Here is a 19,569-nt window from a genome sequence, read left to right as displayed (position 1 = left end):
ATACAGATGTCTAGAGTCAAATACTCAAAGGGATAGTTCCCTCAAAAATGAAAATTCTGTCATCATTTACTCACCCTCAAATTGTTCCAAACCTGTATGAAGTTCTTCCTTCTGCTGAACACAAAAGAAGATATTTTGAAGAATGTCAGTAGCCAAAGAGTTGATGGTCAATTCTTCAAAATATCTTCTTTTGTGTTCAGCAGAAGGAAGAACTTCATACAGATTTGGAACAATTTGAGGGTGAGTAAATGAAAGAATTTAAATTTTTGGGTGAACTATCCATTTAATGCAGCTTTACATAGGCACATGACATGTCACCTTTTGGTAATACAAAATCATAAATATTAAAGCTTGTCTTACAAGCATTATGAGATAGTTACAGTATGTTGGAGGTGAACAAGTACCACAAGATCTATATGAGCTGATACACATCTAATAGAAATAAGCTCAAGGTACACTTGAAAACAGACTTGATTTAAATAACAGAAAAGTTGCGGACAGTACATGTCTAAGTCACATTAGTAAGTACTTCGATCACAGCGAAAACAAACTTCACAGCATATGCCACATGCATACAGTTACTTGGGAAATACAGTGATGCAAATCTACAAAATATACAATCTATAGTCGTAGGGTCACATGATGTCACACGTTTCTAGAATACAGTAAAAATACAATACTTAATAGAAAATTACAAGAAAGTACAATAAAGCTTTAAAGCTATAAAGCTTTGTTTGTAAAAGTTTTGAAAATGTGTCTGTTTTTGTAAGAGACACTCGAAAGAGATGGCTACATGTTACAGAGGTTTAGTGTGGTTAGTAGTATTCAAACTAAATGGCATGTAATACAATGTAGTGCATTCATTACATTTTACAGTATAGTAAATATATTGATCATAATATAATAAGCATAGTGCTATGCAAAGTACTTGTTTAGCCAATTTTCTCTGTCTTTAAACATAAATACTCTATAAATTTTGTATTGGCGTAACGATTACAAACTGGATACATACTTTATGACTTGAAATTCAGGTTAATTTAGAATCTATGAAAAGGCTCAAGGCACAAATATTTGACAGATTCTCTCAAATGCATTCTGCTATAGCCTAACGTCAAAACTGAAAGCACTTGAGCTAAAGTATAACAGAAAAATAACATTTGTATGTTAGCAACTTAATACTGCTAATATCACATTAGTTGTGAGATTGCAAATATGAGATTTGAGCAGTATTGGCATAATACAGTATTTTTGTTATAGTTTGATATAGTGGGTATAGTTGACACAGCAAGGTTTTTTAAGTTGTAGATGGTTTGTAAATTTTAAACGCCACTTTCATGCTGCAATGGATCAGGGGTTAGTATCCATTATAGATGGGATGGGAAAAAAATTCCCAATTCCACAAGCACCATTTCAATTTCTAGGTAAATAATGCACTAACAGCATTATACACATCAAGATGCATAAAAAAAAAACATTCACTCATAGAACTAGTCTGTATCTTTACCAGATACCCCAAACCTTAGCTGTTATTTCAAACCAAATGTAAAATGCCTGAAATTGAGATGTTCTGCCAATGTCAAATTAGGGGCAAAACATGCAGTAATACTACAAATAAGGCAAAACTCATTTTCTAATACTTTGAGCAAGGTCATCTACACAGACTAGATATTTTTTTAATCTTTTTTATATCTATTAGCACAGTTTTGAAGGCCTAGTTAGCAAGTATCTTAAAGGCCATGAAGGTTTATACATTGCATTAGTTTGTTAGTATAAACTGAAGACAGTTGGAAGGAAAATGTGTCAATCTGAGAAAAATCAAACCCTTGTTTCTACATGTCCCAAAAGTGTCCCATAAAGTATCTTAGCTTAGTGTCACTGCTCAGATTCTGACCTGCGACCTCTGGCTCTTCTTTGACTCGAGGATTTGTGCGTTGCCACAGCGGCAGCGAATCCCACCAGACAACACACAGAAGTGATTCCAAACTTGACAGATTCCAACCAGTCAGGAATGTCCGTCTTGAGGTAACACTCGGCCAGGTAAAAACATATGACGAGGAGCCAAAGCACAGATGCCACAGCGTCAATCCTCCTCAACCTTTAAAATAAATAAATAAATATATATTTAGCTAAGATTTATAGCAAAAATAATAAATAACACTTAATATATTTAATAAAATAATAAATAATATATTTATATATTATGTATACATTTATTCATGCATTAATAAAGTTAATATATATAAATAATAATAATAATAAAAATATATTCAAAATAAAACTTTTACTTGTTTATACAAAGCTATATATAGTATGTATGTATATATATAGTATAAAAAAAGTTTTACATATATGCAATTTATTAACAATTTTGTAATGAAAAATCAATTATGTATGTTTTTAATTGGTTCACCTAACAGGTCCTGCCATTAAGACCCCCGTGATGCAAGTTAGGAGACCAACAGAGGCCACGGCCATTTGATGGTCGCTTCCGGACTGCCAGATGAGTCGAGCGTTCTCCACGGCCTCTTCTGGAAGAAGATCCACCAGATCATCCCACATCATTTTGCTCTCATTAGTCTTGCTTTCACTGTCGTTTTGGAGAGCACGTTTAGGCGGGGCGACTCCTCCGCTTAAGGTCTGCGTGACAGAGGGGGCCACATCTCCAGATCCAGACAAAGTCACAGCTACAAGGAAGGCACAGGCCAGAAACGCAAGGACTCTGAGCAAGATCAACCAGGCCGGCGTGCTGAGGGAGTAGGTGTTCTGTACAAAAGAGCGGGGGGAAAAAATGATCACTTGATATGGGAATAGCACTTGATACTTGCATGTCAAGCCTGATTAAAAATGAAATGTGAATCAGCAGTAGCAGTAACAAAAAAATAATCAGCACACAAAAGCAGCAAGTGAAAACAGGTCTTTCCTTATCTCTGGCAATCACTTCCACACATTTATCTGCATTTTAAGAAAACACTAGAAACAGACTTGTCATTAATCAAACTCGATACATGCTACAAACGCAAACCAGGTTTTACAGTTTTATCTGGGCAACATCTAAATTCAGAGCATTTTTCCATGTCAAGCTCCTGGCACCTAATCAAGCTCCTAGTATTCTTGAAGATACACTTCAGAGAGGTATATAAAAGAAATCTTCCTGTATTTTTCATGTCAAGTCTTGTGGCTTGATTTGAAACCATGTAAATATATAGAGATCACCACCTTAATAAAGGCTTTATCAGCATCCCGACTGCGTCTGAGCTGGTGGTTGAAGAGCAGAGCTCGCAGCTGTCGGTTCTGGTGTTTGATGTAGTACTCCACTGCCGTCTGGCACGGCCGGCACAACTTGTAGGTCTGCTCGAGATGGTGCTTATATACTTCGATCTCCTCATCATAGTTTTCCTGCCATTATAGTGAACATATGGCATTACATTTTACTGGTTGCAAGCATGTTACTTGTTTTTGAGCTGATGATTTTCACATTATAAAACAGACATAATATAATAGCACATGAAAATAATTTCTAAATAAATGACTTTTAAGTATAAAAACATTAAATTCCTATTGAATGTCATATTTAATTATTTTTGCCTGTATAAAAAGCATAAAAAACTCATTTAATTAAGCAACAAGCTTTAAACCTTGGTCATCTAGAAATTAAGAAATTAAAATCAAAGTCAGTTATTAAACCTACATCATCCCTGGGGATGAATGAGGCCAGCTGCTTAATCTTCAGTGTCTGGTTATTGTTACACTTCTTGCACAGAAGCATCTGGCAATTGACCCACTGCAGTGTCTTCGGTGACTCAGGGACACCGGCCGAAACGCCATGGTTTAGATGCTCCATGTATTGTGCAGGAATGGGTTTGTTGTAGTCCCCGTTCTACAGATCAAAAAGAAGTGCAAATCAAAGACTCACTTGCTTGATAAATGTACATTTATAGACCTTAGTCAGGTTAGACACCATACTGAATTTATGTGGATGAAAACAATGCTGCAAGGGACAGATTTAGACACATAAGTGTGTGTATTTGACCGTTCAAGCCCAATAAGGCAGCAAAAAGAACTCAGTTCAGTACTCACATGCTGTATGAGCAGTGGCTTTATGTGCGCGCGTTTCAAGTGTGTTCACTCAGAAACTGTCTCTCAGGCAGTGCACGCATATATTGAAATGAGTTTCGCTACTTATTGTGCTTGAGCGGTTTAAAATAGGCCTGCACGATTTATCGCACGATATGAAAAATAACATTGAACTTAAACGCTATTATCGCTTAAACGAGATTCTTAGTGCGATTATTAAATCGCAAAGGCTGCTATTATTTTTTTAAGCGCAGCTTGTCAATGAAGTATGGTTCCAAATGCTAATCCATCTGAAAGCACTGCGAGTTTTGAGTCGCTTATAATGTATATTTGAAAAAGCAACATGCGTCAAACTTCTTTTCAGAAACGAGAAGCATTTATTAACATCTTGTTCAACAAAAGACAACATTTAATAATATGTTTTTACTCCAAACTCACTTTATAACGACAGTTGAGCATCCTTCTGTGAGATGATGTGGCTTCTTACACAGAATAAGGCAGTCGTCATGTTTAATCAATCAAAGCATTTCAATTTTCTGTTTATTCGGCTACAGCGATATGACACGTGTTATCTTCTTCTGCTGCAGGGCATATTTAGAGATTCTGCACAAGAGCACCCTCTGGTGTGGTTTAATCGTGCGGTTTAATCACGATAAATCATGCAGCCCTAGTTTAAAATTCACATAAAAAGCTTTCTTGATGGAGCAGCATGGCAACGTCACGTGAGCGTAACTGCGATAAAGATGATAGTCCAAAATCTCTACCTGTTGACAAATTTCTCATGACTACTGGGATATCACCCACCTCTATACTTTTATCTAGCAAGAATGCATTGATTAAATTGTTCAAAAGTGACAGTAAAGACATTTATAATGTGACAAAACTTTCTATTAAGATTTCAAATAAATTTAAATTCATCAAATAATACTGGGAAAAATGTATTAGTTTTTACAAAAATATTCAGCAGCACAACAGTTTTTAAAGGTGCCATCGAACATTTTTTACAAGATGTAATATAAGTCTAAGGTGTCCCCTGAATGTGTCTGTGAAGTTTCAGCTCAAAATACCCCATAGATTTTTTTTAATTCATTTTTTTAACTACCTATTTTAGGGCATAATTAGAAATGCGCCGATTCAGGCTGCGGCCCCTTTAATTGCTCGCGCTCTCCGCCCCCTCCCGAGCTCTCGACTCTATCATTGCATAAACAAAGTTCACACAGCTAATATAACCCTCAAAATGGATCTTTACAAAGTGTTCGTCATGCATACTGCATGCATACATCAGATTATGTGAGTATTGTATTTATTTGGATGTTTACATTTGATTCTGTATGAGTTTGATAGTGCTCCGTGGCTAACGGCTAATGCTACACTGTTGGAGAGATTTATAAAGAATGAAGTTGTGTTTATGAATTATACAGACTGCAAGTGTTTAATAATGAAAATAACGACAGTCTTGTCTCCGTGAATACAGTAAGAAACAATGGTAACTTTAACCTCATTTAACAGTACATTAGCAACATGCTAACGAAACATTTAGAAAGACAATTTACAAATATCACTAAAAATATCATGTTATCATGGATCATGTCAGTTATTATTTCTCCATCTGCCATTTTTCCTATTGTCCTTGCTTGCTTACCTAGTCTGATGATTCAGCTGTGCACGGATCCAGACGTTAATACTGGCTGCCCTTGTCTAATGCCTTTGAACATGAGCTGGCATATGCAAATACTGGGGGCGTGCATATTAATGATCCCGACTGTTACGTAACAGTCAGTTTTATGTTGAGATTCACCTGTTCTTCGGAGGTCTTGTAAACAAATGAGATTTATATAAGGCGGAGGAAACAATGGAGTTTGAGACTCAAACTTAATACTCAGACTCAACTCTTGTTATTTAACCATGCCACGGTAAATTCAATTTTTAATTCTAGGGCACCTTTAACAATGATTAATGTTAATGATAAATGTTTCTTAAGCACCAAATCAGCAGATTTCTGAAGGATCATGTGATGCTGAAAACTACAGTAACGGCTGCTGACAACACAGCTTTGACATCACAATTATGTTACATTTTAAAGTATATTTATATAGAGGATACAAAGTTATTTTAAATATTTTAAATCCATTACACAAAATTAATGTTTTTACTATATTTTTGTTCAAATAAATGCAGCTTTGCTGAGACTTCATTCAAAACATTAAATAATCTTAACTTTCGGCAGCAGTGTAAAAATATATACGTGTAATACATATCTTGTCTTTTCAAAAACATTACCATTACACAGAAAAAACAAATCTCATAATGCCAATACCTCCTGAAAGCCATTATACTGGTCACAGTATGGACAATCCCAGCAGTTTCTGTTCCCATAGGGGACAATTGTGTCCTGATTGCAGAACCAGCAGTTCACTTGGACATGACTTGGTTTCTTCCTGTAAAATAAAAAAGGGTCAGATTTAGAAGAACTGCTGCAAGTTACTATGCCTTAATAACAGAAATATAAACTGTAATTCCATTAACATGACCTGACAGACCACAACAGTGGTTCTTCCACTACTGTCTGTTCTGCAGAGAGCGGGGGTAAAAACGCTAACTGCAAAGGCAAGTAAATATATAATCATTAATAGCTTTTTATTTGTTAACGTCAAAAGCTGTGCATCCAATCAAACTCTACAGTATGAGCATATGAGAACACTTCTCCTGAGATTTAGCCTATACATTTAAAAAAAAAAAAAAAAAAAAAAAAAGGCAATTATTTTATTCAGCTTATATCCTGTTGATAGTAGTCCAGCAGTCCAGTGTTTTTGGTTGCATCCATTTTCATGGGACACGCAAGACATTCACTGGAAATCTGAATCTAATGAAAAACTGGGATTTTGTTTTTTCAAACAGCACAATCAGTAATGTCTCAGGACCTGAGACTAAATATCTAGCATGAATAGAGTTTGACTGATTTTAATTTGATTGACTCATTTTAGAGCTGATAAGGGCTTGATTAAACTGACAAACTCAGCCTGTGATGATAACATCATCCCCATCAAGTCAAGTAATGGCATGTTGCATATTTGGCAGAAATTTGAATGAATTAGAATCCAGGAAAAGCGTCACATACCTTACTACTCCAGAAACAATAAAAGGTTTAATACCTGGGTATAGTCTAGCAAAATATGATTCACTGAATATCAAAAAGTCATTCACGTTTGGATCTTCCACTACAGTTTTATCGTTTCTGACAGTTTAATATGAGTCTTTTCCAAGGAAGTTGCTCTTACCACGGTAATTACGTTAGTTTTCCGCCAAAATAACACAATTAACGTTACTTGGAATAGTTATCAGTAACATGGTATTAACCAACACTTCATTAGAAAATGAATTTAAATGATAATTTAGAAAGATTCTAAAAAGCTTTGACGGAGGTCGTACATTAATATATAATTATTTTACAGAAGTAACAATATATGTTATACTTAACAACAAAGACAACGGATAAGGCATTGTACGAAATCTCGCGCGCTAGTTTGTTTAGCGCGCGCCGCTCACTGGCTGGCTGCGCGAGCACACGCTTTTTTATTGCAGAACTGATACATGAAAATACTGCTGCGATACGGGTTTAATGTAGTGAATCGTAAAAAGCATTCGTTCAGGTGCAATGTAGTTTATAGTCCTAGCTAGTTACTCGTGTGTTATACGAGGCCCAGCGACATCTTATGGGCAGGCTTACAATACCTGGTTGCAATTCTATAGATTAGCGCTCCTCCAGCAGCAATCGCCGTCGCTCCGACACCACCAACTACAAATGGCGGGTACTGTAGTAGTATTTGGTTAAAGGTTTCCATTGCAAAACGGTATAATGACAGTAGTGTTATTCAGAAGAAACCACACGCTGGAGACGGTCATGCGGCAACAGAAGCGCGCATCAATCTACAACATGGTCATATCCAGGTCATGAGTGCGGTATAAAGACCTGTCAAAATAAAAGTTGGACTTTTTGCAACCATTCCCGACATAAAAAGAATAATAATTATTATAATTATGTAAAACGTCTATATATTGAATATATATAATGTAAAATATAAAAGTATAATTAGCCGAAAATAACATACATAACAGCACAGTAATTATATTTTGTAGTATTTCACATTGTTTATACATTTTGTAATTATTTTATATACATTATATATGCAGCATTTCATTAACATTAAGCCATTAGAGTTATCTGTATTCGATTGGATCATTTGGAGTTTGTAATTACTCCTGTTCAAGAAAGTGATTTGAAGTTTATATGGTATAAAACTGCCCTCTTGAGGCAACGCATGTCACAACACTTTCTAAGCTTTACAGACATAACAGTATATTAAAAACTTCTAAACAGTCCACTCTCATCTTTCAGTCACGTTCAAATTTTGTCTAAATGTTAGTATTGCATCAGTAATCATAAGTTCAATCGTAATTAACAAGCCTAAAAGCACACATGTTGACATTCCTTGATCATTATCTTCCACATTACAAATGATTCATATGTGCCTCCCACTTTGTGAACCGCATTGTGGCACAAGAGATAAAGATACTACTAGTAGGCTCAAAGATCATGTTCTTATTTTGGAGCCTAATGTTGCTTTAAGTAAACAGCTGGGATCCTGGGATTATCTTTTTTATCTTATCTTCATTTTCAAAGTCTTGCTAACAATCATAAACTCATCCGAACAGACTTTAAAAAGATGCATTTATTTATAAGGCTCATTTCAACTATGCATTTCCAACAAAAACAAAAATAAAATAATTTTCATAATTTATTTAATTAAACCAACAGTAGCATATGCATCAAGACTCTCCTTTTCTGTAAAAGTTGAACAACTTAACATGTACAGTAAACGGATGAAACGTTTCTAGTAAAGAGGTGAATGGAATTAATTGGTCAGACTCCAGAATGCTACTAGGTGTCACGGAGCAGGAAAATATTACAAAATATTGCAACGTCAGCATGTCAAGTTATTCTATGCCCTCATCAGTATCATTTCCATTTCTTCCAAGAACATAAAACCTGGATCCAGTAATTATTAACTCCAAATCCCTTGGACAAGTACCATATCATATAGATCCAAAGAATTCAATGGACTGCAACAAAACACTGCTACTTATAATAAGAATAATTTAGTTAACTTAAAGCACTATATTCAGATGACCTTTTCTGTACACTGATACAGTATACACAAAGAACTATACAATATGCGCCATTTACATAACACAAACAAGCAAAACAGTTTTGATGACATATGCATTGAACTTAAAAATAAAAAAAGTTGTTTAAAGTCTTTGGGTAATTGAAAAGAACATCCCTGTCCATGATGGATTCTATTCGGTTCACGTTAGCTGCAGGTCAAAAGTATTTTTTGTGTGCTTGTTGTGTGTAGCTTCATTTGGAGGGTTCACCCAGCAGATGGACAATTAACTCGTATGTGGACAGCACTATGGCCGTGTTGGGGATCTGTCTGATAAGCTGCGGAATGAGTCCTCTGTAAAAAGCCGCGTAGCCCTCTTCCACCGCCACAAGGCGCGCCGTCTGAAAGAAGTACTTGTATTTGCTTCCCTCTTCTCTGAGTCTCGTCCGAATGACCTCTGGAAGACACCAGTAAAGGTTGGTCATTAAAAGTGAGAAGGAGAGGTCAAAGTTTCAGCAAATTCTTGTTTTTCCATTATGGTAATGAGAAAACAAAATTTTCCTGAAAATGTTATTACATAGATTTTTATTAATGTTTATTTGATCAAAAATATATGGGAAAAAGTTTTATTCACTCCTGTGAATCCAAGTCCTAAGTGCCTTAAAAGTGCAAGAGTGGTATTGCTATAGAGCAATGGTTTCCAAACTTCTTATTTACATTTAACATCCTTCTGCGTATCCCCTCTCTTCCACTTAGACTGCAGACAAATCTTTTCCAAGAAGGGACAATATTTTCCCCTTTATAAATGCAGTTTTTCTAACCCCATTAAATATACAGCTATGGAAAAAATTAAGAGACCACTCCAAGTTCAGAAATCAATGTTAAGTGGTCTCTTAATTTTTTCCATAGCTGTATGTCTCATGTTTTAGGTCAAATTATTTAAATTCCATTAGTTTAATTATTAATATAAATAAAGGAATAAATTAAAACTAAACTAATCATTTCAATCAAATCATCAACAAAAGCCATCTTTGCACTGCAGTGCCACAAGCTGCATTTAGATGCATTTAGACATTGTTTAATGCTGCTCAGAGCTGACTTGAATGCAATTACAATGGCAAAAATAATGTTATGAGATAATGATTTAAATGAAAAAGTTCAACAGAGAAATATGATTTAAATATCAAACTAAAACCGCCAGTAGGTGGCAGCAAGCCACTGTCTTAATGAGTGAGTCATCGAGTCATTCATTCATTCTTTCAGTAACAAAGCAAGTGGCTGTATTTATGAATGGATCATTGAATCATTGACACTCCAGATTGTTGAAAAAGCCACAGATTTGTTCACTAACGAAACACCGCTTTGTGTTGCTTGGAGACGGACAACAGTTCTGCTGTGGCTACGTCACTTTTAAAGTGATCTTTTTGTTTTCTTGAACTGTTCTATATAATCAATGTCACATTTGCAATTGTGTGGATATTCTTGGTCATATAATACAACATTAAAAACAAGAACTCACACAGGGAATGTTTCTGTTTCAAAGAGAGTTTGAGTCTTAAAGGGATAGTTCAACCAAAAATGAAAATTCTGTCATCATTTACTCCTCTTCAAGTTGTTCCAAACCTGTATAATTTCTTTGTTCTGCTATACACAAAGGAAGACATTTAGAAGAATGTTTGTAACCAAGCAGATCTCGCAAGGAGTTTTGACTGCAAAAGATGAGGTAATTTGATTGGACGTCATGTATTTGACCTTTTACAACACCAGCATTTTCCAGTTTTAACACCGTTAGAAATACATGCTTACTGATTTAATGTAATTTTAAAGTGGGGTAGAATTAAAGAAACAGAATAACTCAGCATTTTCTTCGCACATAACCCCTCTGTCACCTCACATACTCCAGTTTGGGAACCACTGCTATGGAGGAAGCAATCTATGTATATATTTAGACACAGACTGGTTGATACTGGTTTATGCTGGCAGACAGGTAATAACAACCTACCATGTGGATAAGCTATGCAGGAGCGCAACCCTTGGCGAATGCAGCAGCAAACATGAGGCCCAGGAAATCTGATGCCCCTTTTTCAGTGTCAGTGGAAGGCGTGGTGAATCGACTCTGCGCTAGGTACTTCTTCAGCGTCTCATAAATGAGGAAGCAGATCATAGTCTCCGAGATACCAGCGTACGACGCCGTCAGGCCCCGGTAAAATCCTCGTATACCCTCTGTCTTGTACACATACCGTGCACATTGCAACGCGTTCATTTTCTTCTCCCCACGTGCCCTGGAAGACAAAGAGACAGTCGGTCAGGTGATCGGGTAGAAATGGATTACAAAGGTCGAGAATTTAACACGTTTCACTCTGAAGTAATAGTTCAGATTTCAAAATTTAGTTCAGGCATTGATCCAGCGTGAATACTAAAATCAAGGTCAAAGACTTTATGACATTCACTTGTAACTTTAATTTACATTGCACAATGTGGTTTGCGTGTAGGGTGGAAGGGAGAATTAAATGGCAGACTATTTTCAGACTGTGCCACCTGATATAATTCTCCCATCTGACCCTAGCAGTCGGCTGCCGGCACCCTTTATAGCACAAATATAGAACATGCCTGCTAAGCCTCAACCAGTGCGTCAAGGTGGATATTTGTACTGTAGCGAATTGGATCACATGCTAATCATCATGATGTTTGCGTAACAGGGAGACGGTGCTATTAGGCCATTTCCCCCATCCAAAAAAAACTCATTACCCTCACAGTATCTGGGGATGCGTTACATCTCACACGCAAATGGGCCACAACTCAATGACCTAATAGAGATAATGTGTCATGCCCTTATGCAAGTTCCCTGTTGAGAGTAAAGCAGCATTAACATACTTCCTTTCAAGCTGCATTCTTGTTTTGACCATCCAGATGGGATTCATCAGGGAGTTAGTGATGAACGCTGAAAGGAAAACAAGGCAATTAGGGATCCAAACACCCACTTTTCTTTGTAAGCATCAAACAGTTGCATAAATTTCACTCAAGTTCTGGGAAACGGTATGGGCAATGTTGCATAAATGTTCCTTAACAACCTTAAGGCCTCACCTGCAAAGCCTGCTGAGGACATGTGGACGACTCCACTGTTCGGCACAAAGATGCCATTGAAAGTCTCTTTTGACTTTGAATAAGCAGCGAAATAGATTGCCCTGAAGAACAACAGAAATAGTACATCAGCGCCTTTATTCTGTTGAACTCAATACCCCCTGCTTCCTCTCTCCACACATGACATTGCAGTTCATTTTTATGTAAAAAAGGGACATTCGCACTGAAAGGCCGCCAATGTTTTATCTAGCCAAACAGCTTGCGGTGAGAGTTCCTGACAGTGCAGTACGTTCTCTTTGCTGAATGTCTGGAACAGACTGCACAAAGAGCTGAATAAGCACCCAGATCTACTGCCATGATGACTGTGGAACACGATGACTAAACAATAATAGCAGCATACAAGCGGGGGGAAATATTTCTAGACTGCTTATTGATTTCAATCTAATGAAACAGGCTAGAATGGGAAAAGTATGGCTATTGTTACTGAGAAAAATTCTCAATAATAATAACAAATAAAAATAATTATAAATTATTATTATTACCACTACTATGAATTTTTATTTTATCTTAACACAACCTTCTTTTCCTAATTCAAAGTGAAATCTACAAAGAAATATATGTTTTTTGTTATGGAGAAGTTATACTATTAGATTATAATGGAAAAGTATGGTTATTGTTATGAAGAAAACTATTTTTATAAGATGAGGCAAACACAGTACTGACAATCACTTGACATGTTGATTTTAGTACCGCACATACCAATCATTTCACATTTTACTAGAGGACAGCCTCATACCAGGAAACGGAAGACATTTATATTTAAAATGACCTCTGAGGCTGATGTGGGGGGAATCCACTCTACAGGTTAACTTTGATATCATTTAACCATGAGACTATATTCTTAATCTTGATTCGCACAAAACTGAACTGAACCATTACCTTGAGGGTGCAACACCAACAAGATTTGGACCCAATCCTCTGAATAGAGATTTTGGTCCCTCTTTCTCTAGTATTGACCTGTTGAGGACAGAGAGATTACATTTATACAGATAACACTCATGTGTGGATTATAATTTCAGTCAGACTGCACAAAAACAGGTTATAATCCAACTCAACCCAAGCTGCTGAATCTTTAGTCATTTTCGTCCACACTTGACCCATTAATACTAACACTTATTTTATATATTTATTTCAAAAAAACTAGGCCCTATTGGTTTGACTGCCTCTATTGCTCTCCTCATTTGCAAATCGCTTTGGATAAAAGTGACTGAAATGATTAAATGTAAATGTATAATAATCCAGTTACACAGCTTGTTTTAAACACTGCTGCAAAACTAGTGACACCTTTCTTCACATATTCATTTCCTTTAAGATCCACCCATATGTCACCAAACCAGCAGCTAAATGCTGAATGCCTACAGTAGTGAATCATGTTTATCGCAAAGTTGCTTTTCCGAAGTGCCGTTTCTCGTCACAGGTTGATAATATATCACTTCCTTCTAGGAAAAACAACTGAAACAGTCTATATTTACTTCATCCCTTGCATTTAAACTGAAAACAATGAAAAATGAGTCACAAGGCAAATGCTTCCTCATGAAGAACAAAAGGCCAGACATGGTGTCATTTTACCCAAGGTAGATATTGAACCCATTCAAGTAAATTGAAATGTCTCTTGAGGTTTGGAGTCACGTAGACCAATACATTCCCTCAGAGACACTTAGTCAGGGGCAACTTGTGTTTGCGGGTAGTAATCCGAGCACAGCTAGAAGGCATCAAGTGACAGTGCAGGTTCCTGAGAGCCATACTGTGCTTGACTACCTAAAATAGACATTCACTGAGAACACTTGTGAACTCTTCTGCCTTTACATAAGGCCGCCTGCAACTGGCAGTAAAACACCCCCTCATCAACAGCAGCAGCTAACAGCAGGATAAAGGCTGCTTTAATCTGCTTTCATGTAGAAGATCAAATCCATAGCTAAATGCATTCAGATAACAGACTTCAGACGGAAAACGTCGCTACCCCGTAGAGGATCCGGATCTACACTCATGCATATTTATGTTCAGGGTGGATGTTTGTATTTTCTTGCTTACCTTAACACCTGTAGCAATCCAGGGGTGACTGTTCCTGGTCTAATGACGCCAGCACCGTTGAATGCGCCCAAATGGACCTGGAAAACAGGTCTGAGGGTGAGGCCAGATGACTGTAGTCTGGTTTTTAACACCTCCAGGGGGCAGGTCATGATGGCACCTACAGTTCCACCACATCTGTAAACAGAGCAAAACAACTGTGACTGCTGGTTCTATATAAAAGTAAGATTTTTAAAAAAAGAAATAGAAATAAATTAAAGACATTTAAAGAAATGTAGACACTTATAGAAATGTAGACATTTATAATGTAACAAAAGATTATTTCAAATAAACGTTGTTCATTTGAACTTTCTATTCATCAAAGAATCTTGGTTTCCACAAAAACATGCAGCACAACCTTTTTAATATAGATAAGAACTAAGAAGAAATGTTTCTTGATCATCAGATCAGTCAGTACATTAGAATGATTTCTGAAAGATCATGTGACACAGAAGACTGGAGTAATGATGCTGTAAATTCAGTTTGACACCACAGGAATAAATTACATTTTAAAATATTCAAATAGAAAACAGTTATGTTTAAATAGTAATAATATTTCACAATATTACAGTTTTTACTGTATCTTGGTTAAATAAATGCAGCCTTGGTGAGCGTATGAGACTTCTTTCAAAAACATTTGTGTATTTTTATAGATTCTAACATGTTTAAATAATAATTGTTCACAAGAATTTTGTAAGAAATTCTAAAAAGGTTGAGGACCTCCAAATTAGACAGAAAAACCGACTTCACCAAATTACAAAATTTGATAAAGTCTGCAGTTATACCTGCTGTTTGAGGCAACAAATCCAGTTCAAACTAAACTTTAGAAGCAAATATATGTGTGCGCGTCATCAACGCTTGCGGACAACCTTTCTGGCTGTTGTAAGAGTCAAGAGAATAAGAGTAAGGTCAAGGAAAACAAACTGAACTTCATCAAAATGCCACAATGTGACGCAGGTGACATTGATCGTGATTCACATTACAAAGTTAAACAACTGGAGCTCTGCACTGTGACCTATATTACCCTGGCTCTATAATCAAATCAAAAAATAGTGAGATGAAGAGACTGGCATACAACTAAATAAGTGAAAGAAAAAGCTAACCAATGAAGCAGGGGGAAAATCCAGTCCAACCTGCAAGGTTATTTCGTAAACAAAATGAAATACGCACCGCAATTATACTTAATAACCTGCTATGTACCTTGTTTATTTCTAGTAAGACTCGAGGCAAATAATTTGTGATCACAGATCATGTTTCACAGAAGTCACAACATGTTGACACAGGTCACGGGTTGTGCTAGAGAAGTACAAGGCACAATGCCTCTGACCTCAGGACAGCAAGTAAGGGACAGATTAACCACAAATCTGTCTGAGAAGCACATTCGGTTACAAGGGCAGACGTCCTCAACAAAGCATTAAGTCCAACATTGATGCAAGTCTCTTCTACACAGCTTGCCTTCTCATAAAGTGATCCAGCTCGCAGGGTAATGTTTTTATAACAGACTGTTTTGTAACAGACAAACAAAGCTTGGGGCATGATTACATAATGCCTATAATGTGGTATAGCCGTTTGAATAAAACAAACACACAGATGTCTGTGCCCTTCACAACAAGTCCCCTGAATTAATGTGTAATTAAGCTCAAAACTTTGTCAGATCGTTAACTAAATGGCACTAAAATGATTAACTTATTTTTTAGTTATATAACCGAAATGCAAAATACAAAATCTTTCAATGCTTATCGAGCTTTCCACAATTATAGGATCACATTTAAGATCACAGGACTTTTCGTGGCCTGTTAGGAAAGTCATTGGAAATGTTTAGTATTTTAATAGCAAGAAAAAAAATATTACACATTTAAAACAGTCATCTCTGCTTCTTTGCAACATTCACAATTTAGAATAGTTTTATTTGTGCTGTAACTTTTAGGGGATTTTTCTCACCACCGTCACCTTTGGCTTGCTTAATCAAAAAGTACTGTATTCTGTAAAACTGTTTTATTGATTTTCATAAGAAATTAGATTATGAGCTACAAATACATTTTATACAATTAAAAATGCCATTGTATAGTCTAAAATTAAGAAGAAATATACACTAAATATAATAAAATATGATAAATATACACTAAATATAATACAAATTACAAATAAAATACTATAAATACTACAAGTAAAATACTATAAAAAATATTTTAATCATATATTTTGCCTTCAGTACAAAAAAGCCAATAATAATTTAATTCAGGAGTAATATTTTGAATATAATAACACTTTATAATTTTACAAACATTATAAATGGGCCTGTGTACATGAAAAAAAATATAACTGCCTTCATATTTTAGGAAGGGATCATCATATTTTGGGACTGTCAACGTTAAATTTTAACCCAAACGTTAAACTTTTTCCATCGCTTTGCTGCATAACATAAAAACTCTTAAGAAACACAAATCCATCAAAAATCTTGCTGTTTCCTGTGGTCAGTTAGATTACTTTTCGGATTGAGTGTTGTGGGCTTTGTGATAAACTTACTGTATGTTTTGTATTTATTATCTAAGAAAATAAATTATGAGGGCTCAAGTTTTTTTTTTTTTTTTTTGGTCAAAAAAAAAAATTGTAAAAATAAAGATATTTATCATATTAATTTAGTTTTTTAGGGATGACTTGAGATCTTTCTGCAGAAATGCCATGATACACTAGGCTTAAGAGTCAACAGTTTTTGTGTGTCAAGTTTATTACTAGCTGTTTGCGTGTTTCTTTTTAAATTATGAGCTATTTATAAATTTTTTAAATGACTAATTTAGCTGTATTTTTTAAAATGTCCTATTGGTTTTCCTACAGACAAATGCACATTTCACTTCTTCAAGGCTTTGTATTAAATGTTTATTTTGAATTGCATATGATTATACAGTACATATTTGACATTAAATACATCACATACTCTGTGTCTTTGAGTATTATTTGTAACAACATGAAGGAAATATGATCACATATACAGTCAATTGGGAAACTCTTTACAAAATGTTACACGTTTTTAAAACAAAAAAGCTGACTAGTTGCAGCCTATATCGTTCGACTAACAATAAACGATTGCGTTTGAATCTTTTAACATTAAACACGATTATAAGCTATGTTTTAAAATATTGTTCATTGTAAATCGTGCATGTATGAACAGAAAAGTGTGAAAATATTGTTTTTAAATATTGTAGATATCAATCCGATCAAAATCCATGTGAAAACAGTTCATATTATACTGAACATTCTTCATAGTACGACTAAACATTTCCAATGAATATGAACTGTTTTCACATGGATTTTGATCGGATCGATATCTACAATATTTAAAAACAATACTTTTACATAAAAGAACATTACATGTATAAGTAACAGTATAAGCTCCGCCCCTCACTTCCGTCCAGTGGTTGCTAGTCTGAAACTGCTGCAGCTGGATACTTCTGGAGATCTTTAGCCACAAACACGTGCACTTCAGTTGTCCTTTTAAACAGGCTAGCTGTCACACATTCACCTACATTCACAACTCTAGTACACATGCTTCACATGGGTATGGATCTCTCTGTCCTCTGTCCAAGCACTTCCCCAGCCAGATTTTACGAAGAGCAAGTGACAATGAACAGCCTGCGCAAATGCGCACAAAGCACAAACACTTCTCACAACACGTTCTCATACTATTAAGAAATTGTGACACATACACAAGTGCAACATAACAATAAATCAATATCAGTCGTACAGGAATAGTAGAAGAATACTGATATTAAATATGGGTTTGTTGTAGGTCGTAAATCATTGCGGAATGACCTTGGATATGTTCATGTAAAGCAAGGCGCTTCTATTTAAATATTCAAAGGTTGCTGAAGCAAAATAGCTCTGCAATGACGATAATTTAGTTATTTACTTCCTAAAACTACACTCCACAGGCACATGTAACCTACATATATTTCACATTTTAATAGCAGCACATGAAGAGCTCGCGAGAGATGTTCTCGTCTCGTGGAGCATGTCATTATTACGTAACGCATCGCTGTCTTTGACAGCCTAGACCGAAATAAAGTTTTTAACCCTCAGATATTATTTCACAACAGTTACTAAAATTATTAATATACCATCCTTATATTAATGTGATTTCAGCATTAAACCTGCTCGCGTATTTAAATTCAATCTAAAACGAGTCGGTCGCGTGACTGTATGGCTAGTTTCACCGCTAGCTAAAAGCTAACAAAAGCGGTCTTCATTCAAACTCATCTTCGAAATATTACAGAAAAGATGACAATAACAGAAAAACGGTCTTAAAATTGCTTTTTCTTCTGATATGAGTGTGACATTCAGTAAAAGACACTGCAATCCGCTTAAAGTTGCTTTCGACCTTCCAGCCTGGCAACCGTCATCATCCTCGGTTTCATATGGATTAAAAAGTCATTTACACTCACCCCCCTGCGAAGAGATGTAACAGCGTATCTTTCTGCGCCATTTCAAAGAGCCATTGTACCTCACAAAACGTTAAACTTTAAATAAAAACAAAAAATGAAGACACTTGGGCCAACGGCCTGATGATGCTCCGTAACCGGCGTCTCTAGCTTTGAACCCGGATAACGCAGAACCTGAGAAGTAGCCTGGACCACGTCATAGGGGCTGGACGGGGGTGTTGTCCATGACGTCACGCCATCAGTCCATCCACAAACAGAACTGTAAAATTAAGCTGCATAATACCATGCGTAATGCGTATCACGACACACACACACATATATATATATATATATATATATATATATATATATATATATATATATATATATATATATATATATATATATATATATATACACACACACACTCTAAAATGCTGGGTTCTAAAATGCTGGGTTAAAAACAATCCATGTTGGGTTGAAAATGAACAAACCCAGCGGTTGGGTTAAATGTTTGCACAACGTGCTGGGCAGTTTTATTTAATCCAACTATTGTTTAAAAATTAATATATCGCTGGCTTAAAATGAACCCAAAATAGGTTGGAAATTAAAAATCAGACACATAATTACTAGAGGCAACAATAATAATCAAAAGGTGAACATTTAATATTAAGCAATTTAATAAATGTTTATTGTTTAGCTATTAT

General features: G+C 35.7%; 2 protein-coding genes across 4 annotated transcripts in view; both read right to left on the bottom strand.

The window, feature by feature from the left end:
* Positions 1-8,041, bottom strand: part of tmem201 (transmembrane protein 201) — an 18,262-nt gene extending 10,221 nt beyond the window's left edge. Inside the window, exons 1-7 of one of the 3 annotated variants that reach the window (XM_048179037.1) lie at positions 7,807-7,945; positions 6,606-6,673; positions 6,392-6,512; positions 3,689-3,877; positions 3,217-3,396; positions 2,411-2,763; positions 1,892-2,095 (exon numbers count right to left, since the gene is read on the bottom strand). In XM_048179037.1, the coding sequence (XP_048034994.1) occupies positions 1,892-2,095; positions 2,411-2,763; positions 3,217-3,396; positions 3,689-3,841 (890 nt within the window). In that variant the 5' untranslated portion in view covers positions 3,842-3,877; positions 6,392-6,512; positions 6,606-6,673; positions 7,807-7,945. Of the gene's footprint in view, positions 1-1,891; positions 2,096-2,410; positions 2,764-3,216; positions 3,397-3,688; positions 3,878-6,391; positions 6,513-6,605; positions 6,674-7,226; positions 7,756-7,806 lie in introns of those variants that run through there. The other 2 variants (XM_048179038.1, XM_048179036.1) reach the window with 2 other exon arrangements.
* Positions 8,042-8,786: 745 nt separating this feature from the next.
* slc25a33 (solute carrier family 25 member 33) lies at positions 8,787-19,060 on the bottom strand. The gene is given in 8 exon segments (XM_048179040.1): positions 8,787-9,696; positions 11,242-11,265; positions 11,268-11,521; positions 12,114-12,180; positions 12,324-12,424; positions 13,260-13,337; positions 14,412-14,585; positions 18,887-19,060. Coding segments are annotated over 8 exon segments (942 nt in total). The 5' UTR covers positions 18,928-19,060; the 3' UTR covers positions 8,787-9,493.
* Between the last annotated feature and the right edge of the window lie 509 nt (positions 19,061-19,569).

Source organism: Megalobrama amblycephala, linkage group LG24 (genome assembly GCF_018812025.1).
Source record: "Megalobrama amblycephala isolate DHTTF-2021 linkage group LG24, ASM1881202v1, whole genome shotgun sequence".
In the NCBI taxonomy this organism is placed as follows: Eukaryota; Metazoa; Chordata; class Actinopteri; order Cypriniformes; family Xenocyprididae; genus Megalobrama; species Megalobrama amblycephala.
The sequence above is the reverse complement of the archived record's forward strand: the minus strand, read 5'-3'. Positions and strand labels throughout refer to the sequence as shown.